Source organism: Haliotis rufescens, unplaced genomic scaffold, assembly GCF_023055435.1.
Source record: "Haliotis rufescens isolate VD_foot unplaced genomic scaffold, xgHalRufe1.0.p SCAF_22, whole genome shotgun sequence".
NCBI classification, from domain to species: Eukaryota; Metazoa; Mollusca; class Gastropoda; order Lepetellida; family Haliotidae; genus Haliotis; species Haliotis rufescens.
In genome coordinates, this window is record NW_025963913.1 from 12,288,502 (window position 1) to 12,311,786 (window position 23,285).

The window sequence follows — 23,285 nt, forward strand, 5'->3', positions numbered from 1 at the left end:
GCGATATGTGGTTTTTGTATTGCGAAGTTTGATATAGGATAGTAGAATGTATAGTATTTAATCGACATTATAAATAGAAGAAATAGCAGAGTAAATGTTTTGCAGCCCTGATCAGTTTTGACACGGGACTGCATTTAGAGCTGACTGTATAATACATAGTTGTGACGTCTTTGGTTATATTTAGTGTTTGACATTGTGTCCTAAAAAATGTCTGGCATATCAATAACATCACTATCAGTATAGCTAAATAAAACAAAACGATAAAACCAAAACCAAAACACCTAACCTAATAACACATATTGACTGTTTTCCCATTTCAGAAGAATTCAAGTCAATTTGTCCATTATCAAACATCAATAAAAATGTTGTTTTAATTCGTGTTGTGCAAAATATAGTTTCTAATGTGACGAAGCAGTTGCTTATTAAACAAATGAATATCATCGTGTATTGTTGTTGGTGAACTTATTGCTGAAACTTGCTTGGTCTTCCATTGCAAGCTAAGAGGTCGCATATCGGAAAACTGCGCCTAGTCACAGGACTGCCTGGAGAGCCCGGATGTACAGTGCGCTCTAGTGTTTAGCGTCCGCCATGTTGTATGGCCTGCCAGAAATTGACGGTGGCGAATGAGGTCAGAAGCCGATGGCGATGACTTGTTCGTCTTGAAGAAACGCACATCTAGCATACGAAGTCTTTGAAACACCATGGTAAGGTCCTAGTACTTTATTGACGGAATTAAATCAGAAAAGGCGTCATCTCATTGCTTGGAAAGTGTCGATAGCATTGTCATTCAAGACCATGGAAGGCTGAAGAAACATACAAGGGTGTCTTGTTGGGTTGTTTTGTGCCGTTATGAAGTCATTAAACGAATATTCTTGTAAATTCTGAATAGAATACTGATCATAGCCCGTGCCACAATCGAGGGTTTTAGAATTGTTGGGTTCATTTAGCTTCCTGCAGTTGTTGACATGGTGGTTGCCCATATTGCTGGCAATGTCAGTGGGCATATAACATGGTCATCTTTTGTTATGACAAAAAATAGGCACTTTCTGTGACACAGGATCAGTGCTGAATCCCTAAAATATTCCAAGGATGGTCCACACGAGGCTTTACCAGCATGTTTTTCAACAGAATTATACCTCTTCCTTTTATATTGATTTTTCTTGAACTTTGAACTTACAAAACTTTTCAAAAAGTGATTGAAATATATGTATAGCAATTTCAAGTTAATAGTTATGTATATTTGACTATTCCTGGTGATTTGGGGATTCCTGGTGTTTGTCTTTCAACATTAAAAGTTCATGACCTACTTTTTATTTTGTCCATAATCTAATGATATTGGTTCACATTCTTCATTATTGGTGTGTTTCAAGAGATTTTATGTTTCACATACTCTTTTTGGTATGAATAACTACGTATTTTGCTTTTCTGTTAATTACTACTCACAGTTGCAACCACATGCACAATATGTACAGCGTTGTTGACAAGATTCATGATTGTAGTTTGTGAGGAAGTGTTTGATGGGTTTTTTTCAAAACCTGTCAAGCTTTCGTGCGTTAGAAGAACTTGTCATTTGCATGGCCGTGTTATTTTCTTACCAGTAATATCAAAAACTTCTACTTTCCTGAAACAGGCCTTTCACTTCAGAAATGCATTTAAGTTTGATTCTGAGATGAATTTGTGAGTACTATCAATAATTAATCATGATAATCCACAGGCAAGAAAAACATTTCTACTTGTTTCTTGTTTGACAGGGTCCACAGAGGCTTGAAAAGGCCTTTACTTTTATGGATCGTCTTGAAAAATCTTTAAAATCACCAAACTAGCTTTAGATGTCATGATTTGGGGATCCACTAAAAACGCAACAGTGAAAAACAGCAACAATTTTTTCTGTAGGTTAGACATAACGGCCTGTGTTCGACACTAACTCTTGTCTACTGTTCCGAGCTAGCATATTTTCTTAAGGACCAGTAAAATTAAGTAAATGCTGGTCTAGTGTTGTTTTGTGGACGAACAAAGTAATTTAGGTGTGTACTACTTTTGAAATCAGCGATAGATTGACTCAAAACTTGAAGCAAAACCAACAACATGAACATCCCTGAGTAGTACTGTGGTTACCTTCTTGGTGAGTTTCATTCTAATGATATAATACTTTTTAAGAACCTTTTTGGTCTTTGTGTCTAGCAGAGATCCAATAGGACCAGTAGATTTTTCTATGTGCTGGTCTTTTGGACCACAGACAAATTTGGAAATAATGCACATCTAGCATCAGAAACTCAGAAAAGGCGCCATCTCATTGCTTAGAAAGTGTTGATAGCATTGTCATTCAAGACCATGGAAGGCTGAAGAAACATACAAGGGTGTCTTGTTGTTTTGTGCCGTTAAGAAGTCATTAAACGAATATTGATGTAAATTCTGAATAGAATACTGATCACAGTCAAGGGTTTTAGAATTTTTGGGTTCATTTAGCTTCCTGCAGTTGTTGACATGGTAGTTGCCCATATTGCTAGCAATGTCAGTGGGCATATGACATGGTCATCTTTTGTTATGACAAAAAACAGGCACTTTCTGTGACATAGGATCATTGCTGAATCCCTAAAATATTCCAAGGATGGTCCACACGAGGCTTTACCAGCATGTTTTTCAACATAATTATTCCTCTTCCTTTTATATTGATTTTTCTTGAACTTTGAACTTACAAAACTTTTCAAAAAGTGATTGAAATATATGTATAGCAATTTCAAGTTGATAGTAAATATATGTTTCTCATTCTAATGCACAATGATATAATACTTTTTAAGACCCTTTTTGGTCCTTGTGTCTAGCAGAGATCCAAATGGGCCAGTAGATTTTTCTATTTGCTGGTCTTTTGGACCACTGACATATTTTGGTCAATGTCAAACATTGGCAGCAACACATTTTCAAAATCCCTTTGTTGTGTTCATATATTATATACCTAGTAAGGTATATTTGCTGGTCAGAAAGAGAAGACATTAGACATTAATATTTTAATAAGCTTTTCCACATCACCAATGTGAGACAAATAAACAAGCAACCCATGCTTGCCGTAAAAGGCAACTAAGCTTGTCGTAAGAGGCGACTAACGTGAACAGGTGTTCAGGCTCGCTGACTTGGTTGATGCATGTCATCATATCCCAATTGTGTGGATTGATGCTCATGATATCAATCACTGGATTGTCTGGTCCAGACTCGATTATTTACAGACCGCCATCATATATCTTGAATAATGCTGAGTGCGGCTTAAACAACAAACAAACAAATTAACATGTATTTCATCATTAACCTTCAATATCAAATTATATCATAAAAACATTGTTCAATAAATTAAGAAAGACACAACAAATACACAAAATTGTGTATCCATAGCCCACACAGTTGACACATGTATGATAGTATGATCACAGATACTGACAGATACAGGTGTATGTAAGCTATGTGTGCTGGTTATTTCATAAGAAGACCGACAGTGAAATTGACGTGTTTTGCCATAAACGTGTTGTCTTTGTATCATTTGTAGACAGTTTTATTCTGACCGATTTAAAAATTATTGTGTTTTTATGAAAGCATGTGTCCACATTTTTCTTGAGGAATTTTGGGAAAATTTCATGTAAAATGTCTGGCATTTTTAACTGTTGCTGCTCTTGGGTATATTCTTGAAGCGTACCTAACAAGTAACTATTAAAAGCTTATGCAGTTGTTCTGGTAGTAAACGGAAATTACCAATCTGGCAATGTGAATCTGGTCTGCCAACCATGCAGTCAGTGTTAGCATGCTAAATCTAAGAAATTATTTACTGATTTAGGGCATTTATCTTTGTTATAATACTGTAGTTGTAATTTTAAGGCCCTGAAAAGCCTTGAAGTTTAGCTCTCAATATCTGTATGAACCCTGGTTAGTTTGTGAATCTTTGGGAAATGGCTCATTCACATTATCAGTATGTATGCTCAAGCGACCTCTAAATGAAGGCCCTTTTGGAATATTATAATTGGCAGGTTATTGCATATGTCCACAACAATCTGTAAGACTTTGGTTTCCAAAGCATAACAGTATTAACATTTGATTTTGTTCAGTGTTTCTTTACTAAACTTTGCACACATTAACCTCCAAGTGCCTTTCTTCTGATTAGATAGTTCTGAAAATGTTCCATTGTTCTTGATATTGAACAAATGTGACTTTAGTAATGTTAATTGAAGGTGAAGCTGTAGAAAACTTGAGGGAAACTGTTCAATAGTCCTTTTTGTTGTGTGTGTCTGTGTGTGGTTTTTTTATGTTTGGGGCATTTCAATGGAAATAATGGCTGTTTGTCTTGTAATGGGTACTGACATCTGCCTGAAAGATTTTATCCTATTGTACAATTTTATGCTGAACAAGACACACAGGATATAGGATATATTATGTCCTCAGATTTGCCAAGATGGGAAATGTTCTCTTCATAGTTCTTGTAATGCGGCATTAGAAATTGGCACTAGTACTATAGTCCTTGCCATACTGCCCAATAGTTAAGGTATCATAAGGACTAGTAGATATTTGCCCTTTTTAAGGGTTTTACTATATGTTATCATTATAAGGACTAGTGGGCTAAAACTGTTAGTTTCTATCACTGTAATGATTGATAAGATAGGTTGATCATTTTGGTGATTTAGGTTACATACAATATTTTGATTCAGCTCAAACCAAGAACTATTTGTTATTTGTAGTCTTTGGTTGATGGTTTGTTTTCCATGCTCATCCTAACAACCTATAAGGTTATCTCATGTCTTACAGTTACACGCATACCAGAGTGGCAGGTGACATTGTCTTTCTTGTGGAAAGTGGGTGCAGTATGCATATAAGACCCAGGGATAGACAGGGAGAGAAAAACTTCCCTTGCCTGGGTAAAGATAAAATGCTCTTGTTATGTTAAAACAATGGGGATATTTGTAACAGCCTCGGGCTAGTGTTAATTTCTTACCCTGATAGATCTAGAATGCATTTGTGTGGGATTGCCACATTATTTTCATAATTGCCGCATTAAAAATAAATGATGGACCTTAGTACGTTTAGGAAGTCACACATAGTTTTATAGCCCCTCTCAAAGGCTGTATTGAAAGATAAGTCCATGGATGTGTGTAATTATATCCTCCTAGTAGGCAAGTCTAGATATGTGGACAGCCTAAGGACTCCAGTCACTTATAGGGACAACATGTTTTTAGTTTTTATATAATCTAGAAATTTGCCCTTTATAGGTGTTTTGCTATATGTTATTATAAGGACTAGTGTACCAAAAAAGTCAGTTTCTATTGCTCCACAACAAGGCTTTCTTACTCTCAGCATTGCTTGCGAATATTAAACAATCACATGGGACTGGAGGGGTCTTCTACTGATTGATGACTGATCTACCAAATAGTGAAGTGACATCATTTGTTAGCTACCAATAGTCAGTGGTTTATATTTAGCACTTATTAACTAGCTTTGAGTATTATTTTAATTATAGGGGTCAGTAATAGATAGATGAGTTACTTTGAGAACGAAATCGTCATGACACGTAAAGTCCGGTTGTCAAAAAGTATAAAATATTTTATTATACAAACTAAAAATGTGGAAAAATGCTTTACTTTTAACCTGATTCCAAGGTCCTGTTGATAGTGTAATGAGAGTGCCTAAGTGCCCATCTAGTTAACGTTTATTATGACACCATGTTAGCATTCCAACAGAACTTAAAGCAGAAGTGTGGTGAATAATACAATAGAAAGGAAACATTTGTGTGGGGTTAACATGGTTAACATTAGGGCTGTTATGATTCACTCTTATTCTGTAAATCCAACTGTATCCCTTCATGAATTGAATTCGTTATTCATGGTCACTAGAATCGAATATGTACAATTGTTTTTGTAGAGAGTGTTTTTTACTTGGAACTCGTAAGTTATGTATCAAAGTGAGATATGCAAAATGGAATATATACAAGCCATGCAGTAGCGTAATCTATATGTTTGCCAAGGCCCCAAAATGCTACTGTCAACCAAAACATGAGGCTATAATATATATAGTATAAGCGGCATTGTTGCAATGTATTGCTTGTTTGCTTCACAAAAAATATAACTGAAACCTTTTTTTTACGCACATATTTCACGTATATTTCTAACTGGACATCTGGGCTTGTCTGTTACAAAATAAACAATCGGAAAGATAGAAAGATAGAAAGATTCAAACTTCATGTGAGTACAAAAGTGTTATTCATGCGTTCTTATTAAGATCAGTGTCAAAGAGTAATGTCCCTTGATCCCAAATAGTGAAAACATACACAAAAATCAGTCCAAAAGAATTAGGGGGCGTCTTACTACTTGATATGGATGTTTTGAAACTGGTGAAATGAGGAGTGCCATTTTTCTCGTACATTCTTCCACTAGCAGAGTCCCTGTTGTCATGATAGTCTTTTTGTGTGTTCATCTGCACACATGTAGACAGACATACATGTCACCATCAGGATTAGTGGTAATAGCTAGATCCGTATAGCTAGCCTAGTCCTGCCAGGTTTTCTCTACCTCTTCCCCGAAGTACAGCATAACAAATAGTACCTGCATGAGATATGAAATATTGAGAATAAAATCTATTTGAAATTAATTTCGAAATATTTTAACTTTGCCATAAAATCAATTTATTTGCATGGTCAATTTCGCTTCAGTTCTTTTCCCATTGCTTTGAAAGTTTTAAATGATTTTCTGTATCTACTTCCTTGAATAATATCTCCATCTTGTCTTGAATTTTTGAATTTTCAATGTGTTATATATCATGTTTATAGGCCATCAGAGTGACTTTCTCATGATGGTCGCATTTCACAGTTCTCTCTTCAAGATAGATTCTTTCAGTTCTTCAATTGAAAAATTATCAAACTCAAGCCGAGTTTCCTTACTGAGCAAAATACTAGCTAAAGACCTTCACCCCTGTCGAAGGAGATTATTTGGTATTTTTCAAAAAAGTGTCCATTATCATGATATAACGCCATGTTTATTAATGAATAGATCGGCGAAACGATTAGGTTCGTAGGCATTGGCCATTACTTCTTGCAAGGAACGTTACATGCTGGGGTATCTGTGAGAGGAGACACTTGATTACCTGAAATTTGAGGGATAACCTAGTCTTTGGGATTTTGTGCTATTTTAAGTCAATTGAAATCAATTGTCGGACCTGGGATAGGGGTAAATGTTTACTATGCTTGTCGTAAAATCGGGTGGTCAGGCTCGCTGACCTGGTTGATGCATTTCATTGTATCCCAGTTGCATGGTATGAAGCTATTGTAGATGGAATATTGCTAAGTGCAGCATTAAACAACAAACAAACAAACCTGTGATGGAGTTTTTATGTATTTCTATAGGTTGCCATGTGATCACTTCTCGGCCAATGAAATTCCTCCATTGAATATCATAATGAATGTTACAAGTCTTTTGTATGTCCCATATTTTTCATGCATTCATGTTGTGTTACTCAATATATATTAATTGTTGTCCAGGGAACATGTAAGTAGTAGAATTTATTGCTGTATGAAAAACTTGTATCGTGTATGAACCTTCATCAACACATTGGTTGATCTGCAATGTTTGTGGGTGTTTACAAATAATTTGAAATCTGGAATAAGTCTGCTGGAACTAGTGGCAAACAATTAACTACTGACACTAAACACTGCACCATTGTAAGAACTTGTTTTTTCTTCATTAATTGTAAGTTGAAATTATAATCCAATCACCTACATTGATTTTTTTGGATCGGTAAAGGCCTAATGGTTTCAGTAGAAGACCTCGATACAGATCATTATCATTTACCTTATCTATTATATTGATCATGTGATATCTTGGCATTTATCTTAACACAGAGATGATTTTTCCTCTTTGTTTATCATGCTCTTTCACCGCTTAATGCTGAGATAGCAACTTGGATGTACAAACAGGAAACAGCCTTGGAAATTGATTATGGCACAGCATGTTGAAAACAAATACATCGTATTGATAACCTCAGGCAATCACAGTTTGGAAGATAACACAGGAAATACTGGGAAATTAATGTTTCTTTGACAAGATGACCAACTATTTAGATCATCCTGATAGAGCAAATTGATCAGAAGATGCTTCTGTCATGATCTGAAGTGTGAAGTGGTTGACATACATGATGTGATCAAGCTCAGATTTAAAAACAAACAAATGATAAATAGTATATGTAATTGCCAGTGCCACAAAAATAACCCAAGTAATTATAGAATGCCTGTCAGCTATTGCAGGGTTTTTACCTTGACTTACAAAACTGAGTCTCATTTACCGATAATTACCAGTTGTGTACCAGTCCCTGTGGACCAGCAAATAAAGTACCTCTTAAATCTCGTTGTTGAAGAAAACATCGGCGATATTCATGTAAGTATATTTTTCGAATGAAGTCAGTTGTAAAATTTTAGAATTTAAACATGGCAAAGTAATGAAATGGTGTAGTGTACTGTCCTGTAGTATTTGATAATTACTTACAATTACAGGATCTTTATATTTCTTGTCAAGAATTTGGTACTATGAAAATAATTGTGCATCTTTTGGGATGCAATATTTTTCTCTTTGTGGCCTGTCTATACATTTGTGTACCTGATATATGGCCCCTGAAGATAATGTTGTATATTACCTGACTCATGTGTGTCGTACCCTGTTGAACGAGTCACTCACTATTCATGGTGTTCACCACTGGTTTGCCTGACACAGACACAATCATGTATACAGGCAGCAGGACTATTGTTGACATGCTGGAATAGTGTTTATTGCAGCATAAATGACATTGGGTCACTCACTCACTCACTCTGGCAGCTACAGCAGGTGTAACCAGGGTTGGAAATTGGCACTAGTCCTATAGTCCTTTCCAATCTGCCCAGTAGTTAAGGTATCATAAGGACTAGTAGATATTTGCCATTTTTAAGGGTTTTGCTATATGTTACCATTATAAGGACTAGTGGACTAAAATGTTAGTTTCTACTGCTGTGTAACCTTACTGAGCCAATGACAATGATTACAAACAGTGACAGACAAATCTTTGGTTTAGCAACGTGATAGATGGATCTGTCATCACGACGGTACTGCTTCTGTGGATCAGCATTAGATTAATTATATTATGCTGGTATTCATTCAATAGAATTTAGCTAGAAATTCCTTTAAGGATTGACTATTTTTTCGGTTCTCTATGGGTGACTAAGACGTGCAAGTGGTGCCAGGTATGATGGGAATGTCACTGAGACAACAAAAACCATCACAGCTTGACTTTATTGTTCCAAATTTGTCATAAACATGGAAAAAGGAACGAAGAGTTGACTTTTTTTGGATTTGACACTAACTTACTCAAGCGGTTGAGAATAGGAAAGTGAAACTATTCTTGTATTTGATAGGAATTCAGGGTATTTTAGTGAAATACATGACACATTTGTATTTGAGTGTCAAGGTGAAAGTACTATTGCACAGTTGATAACAGAATTTGACAATTATTGCAATCCTAAGATAGAATCAGAGACTATTGAACACTATAAGTTTTTCTCAAGGAATCGGGAGCCTTCAGAAGACTATGACAAGTACATGACTGAACTCAAGACTCTAGCAACTACCTGTAATTTCAGAACATTGCATAACACTCTACTAAGAGATCGCATTGTTTATTGTATTTTGGAAAATACTCCTCGTGAACATCTTCTCAGATAAACTGAGTTGAACTTGGATACATGTGTTCAGATATATAGAGCTACAGAGTTACCAAAAGAATAGTTGAAAACACTTGGATTTTCTAATTCCTTAGTACATAAAGGTAATCATCATGATCGTCATTCCTCAGCTAACAAGTTTGGGATAACAGTATTTACTCTCAAGCCTCAAGTAACCATGATAATCAAAGTCAAACACTTCAGATCAACTGCATATTTTGTGGAAGCAGGAATGAGATGAAGCAATTGATATGCCAAGCATATGGCAAGTTCTGCGGCTAATATAGGAAACCAAATCACTTCACAAAGTGTTGTGCTCCAAGTCAAAGAGTGCCTATTACACTTGATACACATTATCAGGAGGATAATCCCAAATACCTAAGATACCCATATCTTCACAGCATGTGCACTGCAAGACAAAGCCCCAAGAATGGTGAAGGAGCTCACTGCCAAGCATACAGTCTTAAGACTCTTTGACAACAGTGATGCTGTTACAGTTCAGTGTGATGCTTCTCCTGTCAGGCTTGGAGCTGCTTTGTTGCAACAGGGATAACTGGTCGCCTTAGTTAGTCATGCTCTCACAGAAACAAAATCACACTATGCACAGATAGAGAAGAAGCTGCTTGCTTTAGAGTGGAAAAGTTCCGCCAGTATGCATATGGCTGCACTGTCACAGTACACCGATCACGAGCCACTGAAGATGATTATTAAGAAGCCATTGCAGTGTGTTCTAAAATAAGCTTCTGTTCTTACAGAAGTACTCTGTGCAGCTCATCTACGCACCTGGTAAAGAGATGTACATAGCAGATACTCAGCAGAGTTCCACTACTCCCCTTCTCCACTACCCAGATGAAGACATTAACATAGCAAAGTACTTGCTGATCTCGGAGGAGAGACTGGTAAGAAATTCTGCATCACATTGATTGTGATGACAATCTACAAACCTTGAAAACAATATTTCAAGGTGGGTGCCCAGTGGATCAAACAAGCATTCCAGAACCAGTCAAACCATACTTTCATTACAAGGATGACCTGAGTGTCGAGAATGGTATGCTCTTTTGTGGAGAAAGAGCAGTGATTCCCATAACCTTGAGGAGACATGCTCTAATGATTACATACTTCACATATTGGTATGCCGCGATTCGCTGTGCAGAGTTGTGTCCCTTGGGCACGCCAGAAACCTATGATCGTGGGTTCGAATCCCGGTTCGCCCCGATTATGTTTCTAGGTTTGTCAGCACCATACCCGTTTCACCGAAGTGGTAAACGTCTGAGACCTGCATCACTTCGGGCTTTCCTCCCACATTAAGCTGACACGCTGCGATATAACTGGAATAATGTTAAAAGCGGCGTTAGACCCAACTCACTCACTCACATATTGGTATGGAGAGATGTTGACATAGAGTCAGAAGGTGTCTGTATTGGCCAGGAATTAATGTGGAAGGACTTTATCTCAAAAAGTGAAATTGTGGCACACAAATGGAACTCCACAACCAAAAACAACAGAGGTGCAAGAGATGTCAGACCACTAGAGAATGGTGATGTAGTAAGAATAACTCAAGGAGAAAGTCTTGGAAGAAAGATAAAGTATTGAATGGTCGACCTCGCTCATATACAGTGAGGACTGGTTAAAACAGTGCTCTTAGAAGAAACTATAAACACTTGTAGAAGACAGGAGAAACACCAACACCGGCTCAATCTCTTACTGAACCTGAGATTAATCCAGGTTAACTCCAGCAAAGAACCAACAAGTTTCCAGGCCCCCAGAGCGCCAACAAGTGTCTGCATTCCAGACAGTGCAGTAACTGAAGCAGTGCTTTACAAGATTGGGAAGACCCTGAAAGACCCTGAAAAGACTGGTGTGCCAAGATAAGTTGAGTTGCTACCAGACAATTTACCCTGTATAACTATGCATGAGGACCGCCCACTGGCATGTACCATTCAGAAGAAAGGTAGCTGGTGGTCCCCGACAAGTAGTACAATTGATATGTGCATGTCCTGTCTTGGAGAACAACTTCTGGTGGTGAGTTCAATAGCACATAATACTAAAAGTATGTGCTGATGTGAGGTAAACAATGATGGTGAAAACGGTGACAGCCAATTTGCGTAGATATCAACAATTGAGAGGTATCATGACAATGAAGGGAATAAATTTGCTGTAAAAGTGGAATACTTTTTTTTACCCCATAGAGCAATAATAAAAAGTGTCGTGTCATTCATCAAATGATTGTGAAGTTTGATACTTTAATGAGTAATCTCATGTACATTCTTTCTCCATGTAATGTATGACATTTTAGGCTAAATCTCAAGCATGACAATATATGATCTGGCCATGCCTAACTAGCTTTGACATGTTTATTTGTTAACTATATTAATTATCTTCTATCAAATGACTGTTAGAGAATTTTGGTACAGACTTATATAACTGACCACTTAATAGTCTTATTAGCAGCACGTGTGTCCACAGGAGTGTAGTCAATTTCATCATCATGACCTGCAGGTGCACAACATGTGTACTGTTGCTGTGGGTACACCCACTCTACCTGTAACAAACCAAATATGTTTGCCCAAGTTCTGTGCACCACCTACCTGTCTCAAATACTTTTTGTGATTTTGTTCAACTTATCTTGAATTACCAGTAGTTAAGTTTGATTATATGTTTTCTGAAGATCACCACTTTAAGAGGTAATATGTCAAATTGCGTGCATCTGTTGAAATAGACAAAGACAACATTGCGTGAAGACGTCAACAAAAATCCATTTTAATGTCCTCTGCCACACAATGCCAACAAAAAACATGTGACCATCAATAATCAGTCCGATCACCCATCAATATAAGAGTATCTTACCAAAACTGAAACCTAAAAAAACATGAAAACTCATTCACACAAACACAAAAAAACTCTCAGTAGCATATCTGACTGATGTTTCATGCACCGATTAGTGTCTGGATGGTTGCCAAGGGAAGATTTATCCACTCTTCAGTAAGAATATTGCTGAATTCCTGTAGAGTTGCCAAAAGGACATAGCGCCATGAAAGGGTGATCTGCAGCTTGTTCTGCATGTGTTCGATAGGGTTGAGGTCTGGTGACCCTGCTGGCCTCTCCATGCAAACAGTTGGCATCAACAACTGGCAGAATAAGGTCATGCGTTATCGTCCATGAAGATGAAGTCCGGTCGAATTGCAGCAGCATACTGTCTCGTATACACATCCAGAATGTCATCCCAGAAGTGCACACCTGTCATCGTGTCCCGCTGTAGGACATGGAGATTGGTTCTTCCAGCTAATCTGATCTCAAAGTCACAGTTACAAAGTGAAGTCTTGCTGCAATCAGCAGAAACCTGTCTTCCTGCTGTGTGTTGGAATTCTGTCGACCATCTGCATGTCGCTGGGTAGCTTATCCATATAGATTCCATGCCCTGCTGATGACACTTTGGCTGACACCAAAGACGTTTGCAACATGACCTTTTTTGGCCCCACTTTCAAGCATGCATATGCATCTAGCTAATTCTTCGGTCATCAAACAGGGCATAAGTGCATTCAGTTGTTGCAATCCTCAGTGGAAAATATTGTGCTCTCTGATAATGATATGCAATTATTCTGTTACGAAACATCCAGTGTTTGAAATAATTTCTTGTCATTTTGGTATCACAAGATGAACATGGTGAAATACTAAAGTGTAGTGATTATTGTGTGCATCCTTATAATAATTTAAAATGTGACATGTGCAAGTTTGAACATTTCAAGAAATATCATCCATGAAAACATTGTGAACGACTGTGCATGGAGCAGAACTGCAACTTTCAGTTTTAAATTTGAGGCCTATGTGCCATTTCTAAGTGAAAGTTTGGATGCTTGTAAGAGATACTTCTTTTAAGTTAACATTAATTTCCATAGTATTTGTAAAATTCTCAGGTTGTCGTATCAGCTGATAACTGAGTAACGAACGCGGTGTTTGGTTAATCACTGTTTACTGATATACTAAGAGATGTCTGTACAGGCTGACGGCTTCCTGGGACTCACGCCGCGCATGCGTATAGATGTACAATGCTGATAGTCTAAGATGCTAGTAACTGATGGATAATTATATTATTATAGGTATATTAATGTCAATCTGTTATATCCCTCTTCTTCAAGATATCTTCACAGGGAGTAACAATTTTCAGCTTAATCACTTTGTAACTTTTAAGACAACTCTAACTTTATCATTAACTTGTAAATTATCAACATCAACTTTTAACAGTCACTCTTGATCTTAGAGTATCAACACAGTCACAGATTTAATTTATCAGGTCTGCGAATAGCTCTGCGTGATCTGGTTTGATACTGATGTCTATCACAATCACTGTCACTTAATGTCATTGGAACACATCTCTCACATGGTCTTCTGCATTGTGGGGTTCTATCAGGAACTCTTTTGTTGTTCAGCTGGTTCTTGTTTCCTGTGTCAGCTATTACTTCTCTGTGTTCATTTGGTGTTATAGTCTCATTATGTCAATTAGTTTCTTCTTCTCTAAAGGTTACCTTCTTTCTTGGAGAAATTAAGTCTAAGATGTGTCGTCGATTTCTTAATACATGACCATTTGGAGTTTCAATTAAGTATGACCTTGGCTCTGTGCACTTCTGCTTGACAGTACCTTGAGTCCACAGTCCTGTTGTTGTCTCTGTCATGTTTGTTGTTGTTGTGCATCTTGCATGGTAGGTTACTCTTCAATCTTCTACCACTGAGTATTTCTTCTGGTGATGGCAGGTAATTATCTATAGGTGTGGTCCTTAGACACAGCAGCGCCATATCAGGGTCCATATGGTCTTCTGTAGACTTTATTAGGGTACTCTTCACTGTCTTGATAGACCTTTCTATGAAGCAATTTGACTTGGGGTAATGTGGTGAACTGGTTCTGTGGTCGAAACACCACTCTTCAGCAAACTTTCTGTAATCTTTGCTATCAAAGTGTCAGCCCGGGTAAAGTTCACATTTCTGACGGAATAATCTGAAAGCTCCCACATGGTCTGGGTTAGACCAGTCCATCTTAGGTCCAGAATCCATATTGTTGTCAATGATCAAGTCAAAAGTTCAAAAGGTTATAAAATGTCACTATTATGAAGTTTCCCGATGAATATGTGTGTTTGTTTACATTTTTCTGGAAGAAGAACTTATGTCCGGTACGTCATATCCGGCAATCTTGTGACGTCATTTTACTCTGATGCTTGTTACTTTTCGCAGGGTTTTTCAACCAACGTTCTGAGATATCATGAAAGTTCCAATAATGTCAAATTATACATCTTCAATTCAAGAAAAGTGTTCCCAATAATCCAGTTCTAATAAACGATGATATTTGTTAAGAGAAGTATTCACATACACTGGTAGTTAGAATGATTTTGATTACAGTTCCGATGACAGATTCTTCAAAATGGCGTAGCGTCGTTAGTGACGACAGTTCATGTTCAGAGTACATACATTTCTTACTTAATGCGATACAGTGTTATTCCAATCCATGAATATCTTTATGAATGTCTAAGAATATAATATTTCACTTTCATGCACAATTTCAAAGCATGCACTGATATATGATTTATGATATTTGATAGATCTATTGATTCAGTTCACCTGTCAGCCCAACGTCTTAGTTGTGAGTCCCCTAATTTTGTCTGTTTTTCCAAACGATGAAAATTCGGCAATTTCAGCACCATCTCTTATCCTAAATGATCAAACACACAGGGTGACGAAGCCAAATTTCACACATGATTTTTCGTTGTTTTTGTTTTTTTGTTCAGTGTCCAAAATGTTCGATGTACACAACTCTTCCAACGTTGTTTCAGTGGTAAATATTCACAATTCACAGTTCTAAAGTCGGCGAGATACGTTTCTCACTCGCTGCCACCATGTAATATTCTCAGGTTGTCATATCAGCTGATAACTGAGTAACGAACCCGGGGTTCCGTTAAACACTGTTTATTGATATACTAAGAGACGTCTGTACAGGCTGACGGCTTCCTGGGACTCACATCGCGCATGCGTATAGATGTACAATGCTGATAGTCTAAGATGCAAGTATCCTGATGGATAATTATGGATCATATATTATTATAGGTATATTAATGTCAATCTGTTACAGTATTCTTTACTATTTGAGGGGGCATGGGTGGCCCAGTCCTCTAAGACGCTGCGATTAGCGGTGCAGAGTTGCTGCCCTTGGGCACGCCAGAAACCTATGATTGTGGGTTCGAATCCTGGTTCACCCCGATTATGTTTCTAAGTTTGTCAGCACCATACCTGTGCTCGTGGGATTCACCGAAGTGGTAAACGTCTGAGACCTGCATCACTTCGGGCTTTCCTCCCACATTAAGCTGACATGCTGTGATGTAACTTGAATACAGTTAAAAGCGGTGTTAAACCCAACTCACTCACTCATTTACTATTTGATTGCATATACTATACAAACAAAATGTCCCTTGGCAGGGCGAATAGTTACAGCGCTGTTTTCTTGTTGGTCCTGGCATGATCAACAGGGAAAATCTTCGTTTCAAGTCAGAAATTTGGCCTGACATTTGCTACACACTTGGGGCCAAATATTGGCCCTAGAACCAGACAAGATAAATCCCTTGACAATTTGTGACCTGGTAGTTTGATGTGTTAATAGTATGGTTTATTGTTCCTGCTATCAGCTGCTGGTCTGACGGTTCTACCCTGACAACTCGCATATAATAGTGCCGACAAGGTAACATTCAGTGTGTATGGCATAGGGTGAAATAGTGGAGAGATTGTGATCCAAATCATTAAGCTTTCTTGTGAGGTTCCTTAATCATATTAATAATGTAACTTTGAGAGATTTATTTTACAATTACAGATTGTTAGAAATGTTATTTGACAACTGTTTGTTACATTTATCAAGTTGATAGAAAAATTATCAGAGTTGACCATGTGGACCTTAGAATGTTTTATTATATTTTAGGATGGTTGCTATATATAACAGTGTCTGCTCTGGCTTAAATTTTCTTGGGGTCACTTGGACCCCTTCATCATAAAGTTAGGGGTCCCAAACAAAAATGGAGGGGTCCAATTTATAGCATTATAACGTAACATTAACAACAGAACATAGTGGTTGTGAAAAATAAGAAATCTTTTCGCAACTGCAAAATATCAAACCTCGGTCGTATGCAAAATTCAAAACAGGAAGTGATATACCATATAATCCACACAGCCTTACTTACTGCGGTAAGATTCACCAATGACAGGTACTTTGTTTACCGAACTCGGTAAAGAAAATCAGCATCAATCAATCCAATGAACAACAAACATTTTGTGAATCACATATTTAATAAGTTTGTAAGCATGCCCCACTACGATCCATTATAAATTAACTACCGCGATAACATAGCGTATCATCCTACACGGTCGCTCGATTTCGCGGGTCACTGTTACCACGTTCTGAAGTATACCCTTGATGTGCCTGGCTATTTTTAGTTTGACACAAGGTCAGAATATTTTCGACCAATCAGCAAGCTAAATTAATTACGACTATATCCAACTTGCTTAATATGTGGCACCTGATAGGCTGAAGCAAAGCTACGGACCATACCGAAAATTAATACATGCAAAACCGACAATAGATATAGGTCAAGAAACTGGTTGGGTATTTGTCATAAAAAGGGAGAGAATAATGAAACTGGTTTGGTTTAGCAAACGGAAGTGTTAATCAACATGCTTCGCTGTCTTGTTTGGCAACAAATACCTTTACGCAAAGACGTACGATAACAGTGTCAATTCGACATGAAATTAATATAGCCCCAGTCACTGCGTCCACGAGACCCACACATGTTACGCAGGTGCGTTCAAACTTATTTTTGTGCGTCCAAGACGCAAAAACGCGCTCTTCAGCCAACACTGATATAAGGATTCTCAGTCATCTATGTCTGTGTCATGAAAAAAGCATTGCAAGCCTGTATTGTATTGGTTACCAGTACTTGAAGCCAGATGACGGATGTTTGTGTTTGACCAGGTGTTACTTCTCTCATCTGGTTATGTGAGGAACTACTGCCCCCCAAAATATATAAATAAAATAAAAATTAAGGAACTTATTCATTTTCCATTGGATTTGGAATCCATTGGAATAGACTAATTTGCCCTGGTATTTCCATGTTGCTATAGATATGTCAGATGGATTTCACAAATATGTCATGATCTATTGGTTATTCCTACAATGAGTTTGTAAACATTTTGAAGCCCCAAGACTATTGTCATGACTGTAGTTGACACTTGGCATTCTTAATCAGACCAATCATGCCAATGACACCTTAATGTGTTCAAGGTTTTCAAATCCAATCTTAAACATGACATTCAAAACGCTTTTAATTTCAAAGTAAATTTCACTTATTTATAGTTATTAATCAGTTCCATTAAATGGGAATGCTTTAAGACTGTCAGAATTTGTAGGCCCCTTGATCTAATAAAAGTGAATTCCTCATTATATATTTGGTTTGTTTAATGTATAATGCTTGGGAATGTTCCTGAAATGCTTGTTACTGGTATTGAATGACAAATTCACGCTGAAGGTCATACATGCAAAGGGGTTTCATGTTTTATTATGGTAGCATGAAATTTGTTTTGTTTGTTTAACGCAGCACTCAGAAGACTGTAATTAATCCAGTCTAGACCAGAAAATCCAGTGATGGATATCGAGAGCATCGATACACACAATTGGGATATGATGACATGCATCAAGCAAGACAGCGAGCCTGACATTTAGTCGATAATATCCTTAGGGTAAGATACTGTAGATTTTGAGTGACCTTCATTGAAGGTTATGATCACTGGAAAGGCCAGAGCACCAGATAAGCTGCGTATCTGTGTAAAATACGCATCAGAAATGCAGAAATACGCACTAAAATAAAATCCAAGCGTATCAAATACGCAACGAACATTACAGATACGCTACAAAAATAAAACTTGTGCTTATCATCAAAATATTGTGAAGTAACCCTGCGTATTCGATTAGCAAATCAGCAACTTATTTTGAAATTATAAACGGGCATTCCGTCAACCTTGCCAAACTCCACAATGACAGTTACATCATGATCATTTGCCATCACACTTTCTTGTGGAAGTATCGTGGTATTTTTGAGTCCTATAAAGCTCTCGAACCCACACAACACCAGTTTGCAGGGACTAGATGAATAGTGTTTTTAAATATTTAACTTAAATACCCAAATGTGTAAAAACTAGTGGGTAACAGAAATTTGAATACCCAGATAGAACTACTGATACCCAATGATTTTGACATGCATGGGTAAAATACCCACAACACCAAAAGCTTATCTGGAGCTCTGCTGGAAAGGTCATTAATGAGGTTCTGCATCATTATGTACTGATCAAACCCTATGCAGGATTCGATTTCCCATTGACAGGACTGCACTGGTGCAGGTTAAAATTGGCTTGTGTACCCTAAGTTTCTAGGCAGACTGCACTTAGTGCATTCAGTAAATTATTCCACAGAAATGCTAATAAATATGTATCTTACAGATTGCCAATCAGATCCCGTTTGGTGATTAATTTACATACACATTCATTCCCATAAGAAAAATGTAAAATGACGACCAATCAAATCACTCAGTTTACTCGTGAGGCTATAAAAAGAAAGCCAATTATAGTCAGTGTTTCACGTCATTGGTTTTTCCCTGGTTCTGTACAAATAAATCTGAAAAATGATTATTATTTTTTTCCCGGACAATACTAAAATGACAAATGGTAAATGAAATTGGAAAGGAAGGAAATCTTGAGTGTGCACTTAAATATAATGCACACCCACCATTCTTGGGTACAAGTTTTGGGGAAATTGCTGATTCGTGCATTGTTCTGTCAAAAACTACATTTTATCGCTTCAAGTAAATGAATAGGTGATAAAAATTGGTCAATGAAAATGTGAAATTTGCAATAAAATGTCACAAGACATGATGATTTACCATTTCAATTGTATTTCCTGTTATGCAAGGCATGGTTTTCTATGCAGAGATTGATTATTTGTCTTGTAAACTTAACCTAAAATAGCAATAAGCTCTACACACATTTTCTCCCAGATCTATGGTGTTTAGATGTACCCCAAAATATAGTGCCCGTTTGATTGCAAAAACAATGTTGACATAAAGTAAAACAAGAACACATATGACTTAACAAGTCAAAGTTTGGGATTTATGTATCCCTTCCCGGACAACTAAGGTTTGTTTTAAGGTGTCAATTGTGGTAATCTAATCACAGTTTCTGTCAATAATGGCAAGTTGGTGTGATCTGCAGATCGGTTCTCACATGATTTCGCCAAAATTAGTGTAAACATCAGAGCTACAGATAAGCAGCTTATTTGCGTAAAATATCCCCCAGAAATATTCAAAACCCAATTACTTTCAAATAACTTGTGTATAGAAACACATGCATTACATGAAAAACTCTAATGTATAACAGCAGCATGCATAAATACCCAGTGAAGCTTTTTCAGCATGCGACCAAAGGAGCTTATTTCCGAAACACAAGTACGAGCTAATTTACTTTCCGAGTTAAGTCTATTTATTTAGAAGAGTTATATACATGTAAAAAGAATAAAATCTTAAAATGTTCACTTATTTTTTGGGGAAAAAACTATAGACTGATGAATAGATGAGTGAAAAAATATTTGTTACCCAATGAAAAATTTAATAACCCAATTAAAATAGAAACCCTGAGTAAAAACTCAATTGCTCAAAAAGTTATCTGGAGCTCTGCAGTATTAAATGAAAGTTTCAAAAAATAGATTACAAACATAAATTCAGATATACGATCAATGTGCGAAACACAAACATTGTAAATACTTGGATGATGGGCTGTTTTTTTAGATAAAGTTGGCATTCATAGGTGAGTGAGATGTTTTACAGTTGTTCACGTTATTAGCGACACAACTACGAATGTTTTTTAGCGTCCGAAAACCCATAACACTGGAATAATTACTGCTGAGCATCAAGTTAACATCTCAGCGCCTTGTATACTTAACCATGTTTACCCACTCTTACTTATTGACTTGATGAAGTAATAGTATACTAATATTGTATAATGATGAATTCTTCCATGCCATATGATCAAATAGTCTGGTGAAGCAGGTCTAATTTTTATAATTTTAAGAATTCCCCCAAATGTGGTTTTCAATGCTAATTTCCCCCTTAAAGGACCTGGAAACCAGTTAAGTCATAGGTTAAGCCTTGCCTGTGGTCCTGAATATGCTGAAACTCAAATAGAGGCCATCATTCACATGATTATGGCTAACCGATGTGTTACGATGTGGCATACTGACAACACTTTTGGGATTAGTTTTGGGCTGGTACAATCTATGTTAGCCCGCTCCACAAGAAGGTCATCTTCCCGAGGCAAAAGCATCCGCTAGCCTTTTAACCGAAGTCTTGGTTCCACCATTGCCACATCAAGCCCACTTTCCTGTGCTAAGTATGATTGGAATATCGCACATATCGATAGTTCAATCAGAAAACATGTGACACAATCAACATCCATGACTGGTACACCTTCGTATAAAACTGATTTACCGCTGCCTGTCTTTGTTGACACGAATATGTCTTTTTCATCAATTTAGACCCCCAACGATTGCCTATGTTTTTGTGTCGGGTGAAATCGGGAATGTTTTTGTTACCTGATGGACTAGATCATTGCAAATGGTAGTCGCCATCTATTTGAAGCTATGCAAGATAAGAACAGCGATCTGATTAGATATCTCATTTTCATTACAAGGGGCACAACTCATGATCTAGACGAGGTGGCACCAGGGTCGAGCTAAGAAAAGAGGCTTTGATGTGGCAAGGGTAGAAACTAGGCTTTGATATAGGCTAGTGGACATGCTTGCCTCGGGAATATGCCAGAAGGTACCAGGGATGTTACACCAGATCAGAATCTGTCCAATCTGAATATGTCCAGGAACCTCTTGACCAGTTATCAGCTGAATTCTGATAAATTGATGATTCTAGTTTTAACCCAGGATAAGACTCCTGTATCCATCACTTTGAAATTGAAGCTTCAGAGCAAACAGTGAAAGACTTTGGCCTCACTCCAACCAAATACGTAAAAATGGGTGGCTCCCTTCAGCATGTTCAGGTGTGCTACTGCTTTAGGAAAATGTGCCTGTGCATGTCACAAGTGACAGTGACTGCATCTGCGGACTCTGACTTTAGTTTACTTCCCAATGCGCCCGACCTAGCACCCTCCCACTTCTATCGTTTCACTAAACTCAAATCACTCCTAACACCTCTGTGATGTAGTGGATGGAGCATACCCTGAGAGCGTTTGGCCATGTCTTACCAAAAGACGTTAATAGATGGTACTTGTTGTCACCATTCCTTGGGACCGAGACGAAAGGCTTCTTGTGGGCATGAATACAAAGCTTGGACGTCAAATATTGGCAAAGTCTAAGGAGATAATGCTAAAAATGTATGTGTGAACTTTGATTTATCTTGTATACCAGACAGATAGTTCCTGCAAAATAATTTCTTGGCCCTTCTGAAAATAGTCGTGAGGTGCTTGCGTCTTAATATCAAGTGCACACTGATCCATTAACCAGGGTAATAATGTCTTAAGCGCTTAGAGCATGTATATATTATTATATAGGTGGAGTACAGTGCCATATAAATAGATTATTTTATCATCATCAGTGTCATCATCATGACATTGTTATTATTATCATTAGTATTTTTAGGAAAACCTGTAGTTTCCTTTTGGTTCTATGGACTGCTCACAAACTCTGGTCAGTGTCAAACTGCTTAGTGTTTTGTCTGGTCCAAACTAATTACAGACCACTGTGGCTGCAGTATTGCTAACATGTACTTGCTGAGATAAAGTGGTCAGCCTCTGTGGTCTTATGGTAGAGCGTCGGCCCGGAGAGTGAAAAGTCCGGGGTTCCATCTCTGGACGCCTCTTACCAAAAGACGTTAAAAGATGGTACTTGTTGTTACCCTGTCTGGCGCTCAGTATTAGGGGCTAAAACAAGGACTGGTTGGCTCGGAGTCAGTATACTATGTCTGAGTGAGGTATTCATGTCAGTGAGCTAGCACTATAAATCGGCATCAGTCCGGACTAGTACAAGCAGCCACAGACACATGCATGCATGTCGCCATATAAGTGCAATAATCTTGGATGCAACCTTAAACCCAATTTCACCTTACCTCACCTTGTGCAAGAGTGGGCAATGTTGTATTAATTTATAAAGTAAGAGTTAATCATTTGTTATATACACACAAGTCCTCAGATCTTGAAAGTTTCATTGAGTGAAACTGTAATACCGGTAAGAAATTCCATTATCATGATTATCACATTTTTCAAATCTTTGAAAGAAGCCATTGAATAAGAAAGTTTACCTTTATGATAAAATAATGTATCGAATATTGAGGACATTAATACTCAGGTTATTAGCCTCATCCCTCTTAGCCTGTCATTGACATCTGAAAGACCCTGTACACCTGCTATTTATGGCTGTCATGCTTCACTTGCTCTTAAAAACAAACCCATGGTCATTGAAGTGTGGAGAAGTACCAGAATGTAGTGATCGTGGGTAGGC

The 23,285-nt window shown here is 37.5% G+C and overlaps 1 protein-coding gene across 1 annotated transcript in view; it reads left to right on the forward strand.

Annotated features, from left to right (window-relative positions):
• Positions 1–571: 571 nt before the first annotated feature.
• Positions 572–23,285, forward strand: part of LOC124118550 — a 63,104-nt gene continuing 40,390 nt past the window's right edge. The window contains exon 1 of the mRNA XM_046480713.1: positions 572–704. Coding sequence (XP_046336669.1) covers positions 702–704 — 3 coding nt within the window. The 5' untranslated portion in view covers positions 572–701. The remainder of the gene's footprint in view (positions 705–23,285) is intronic.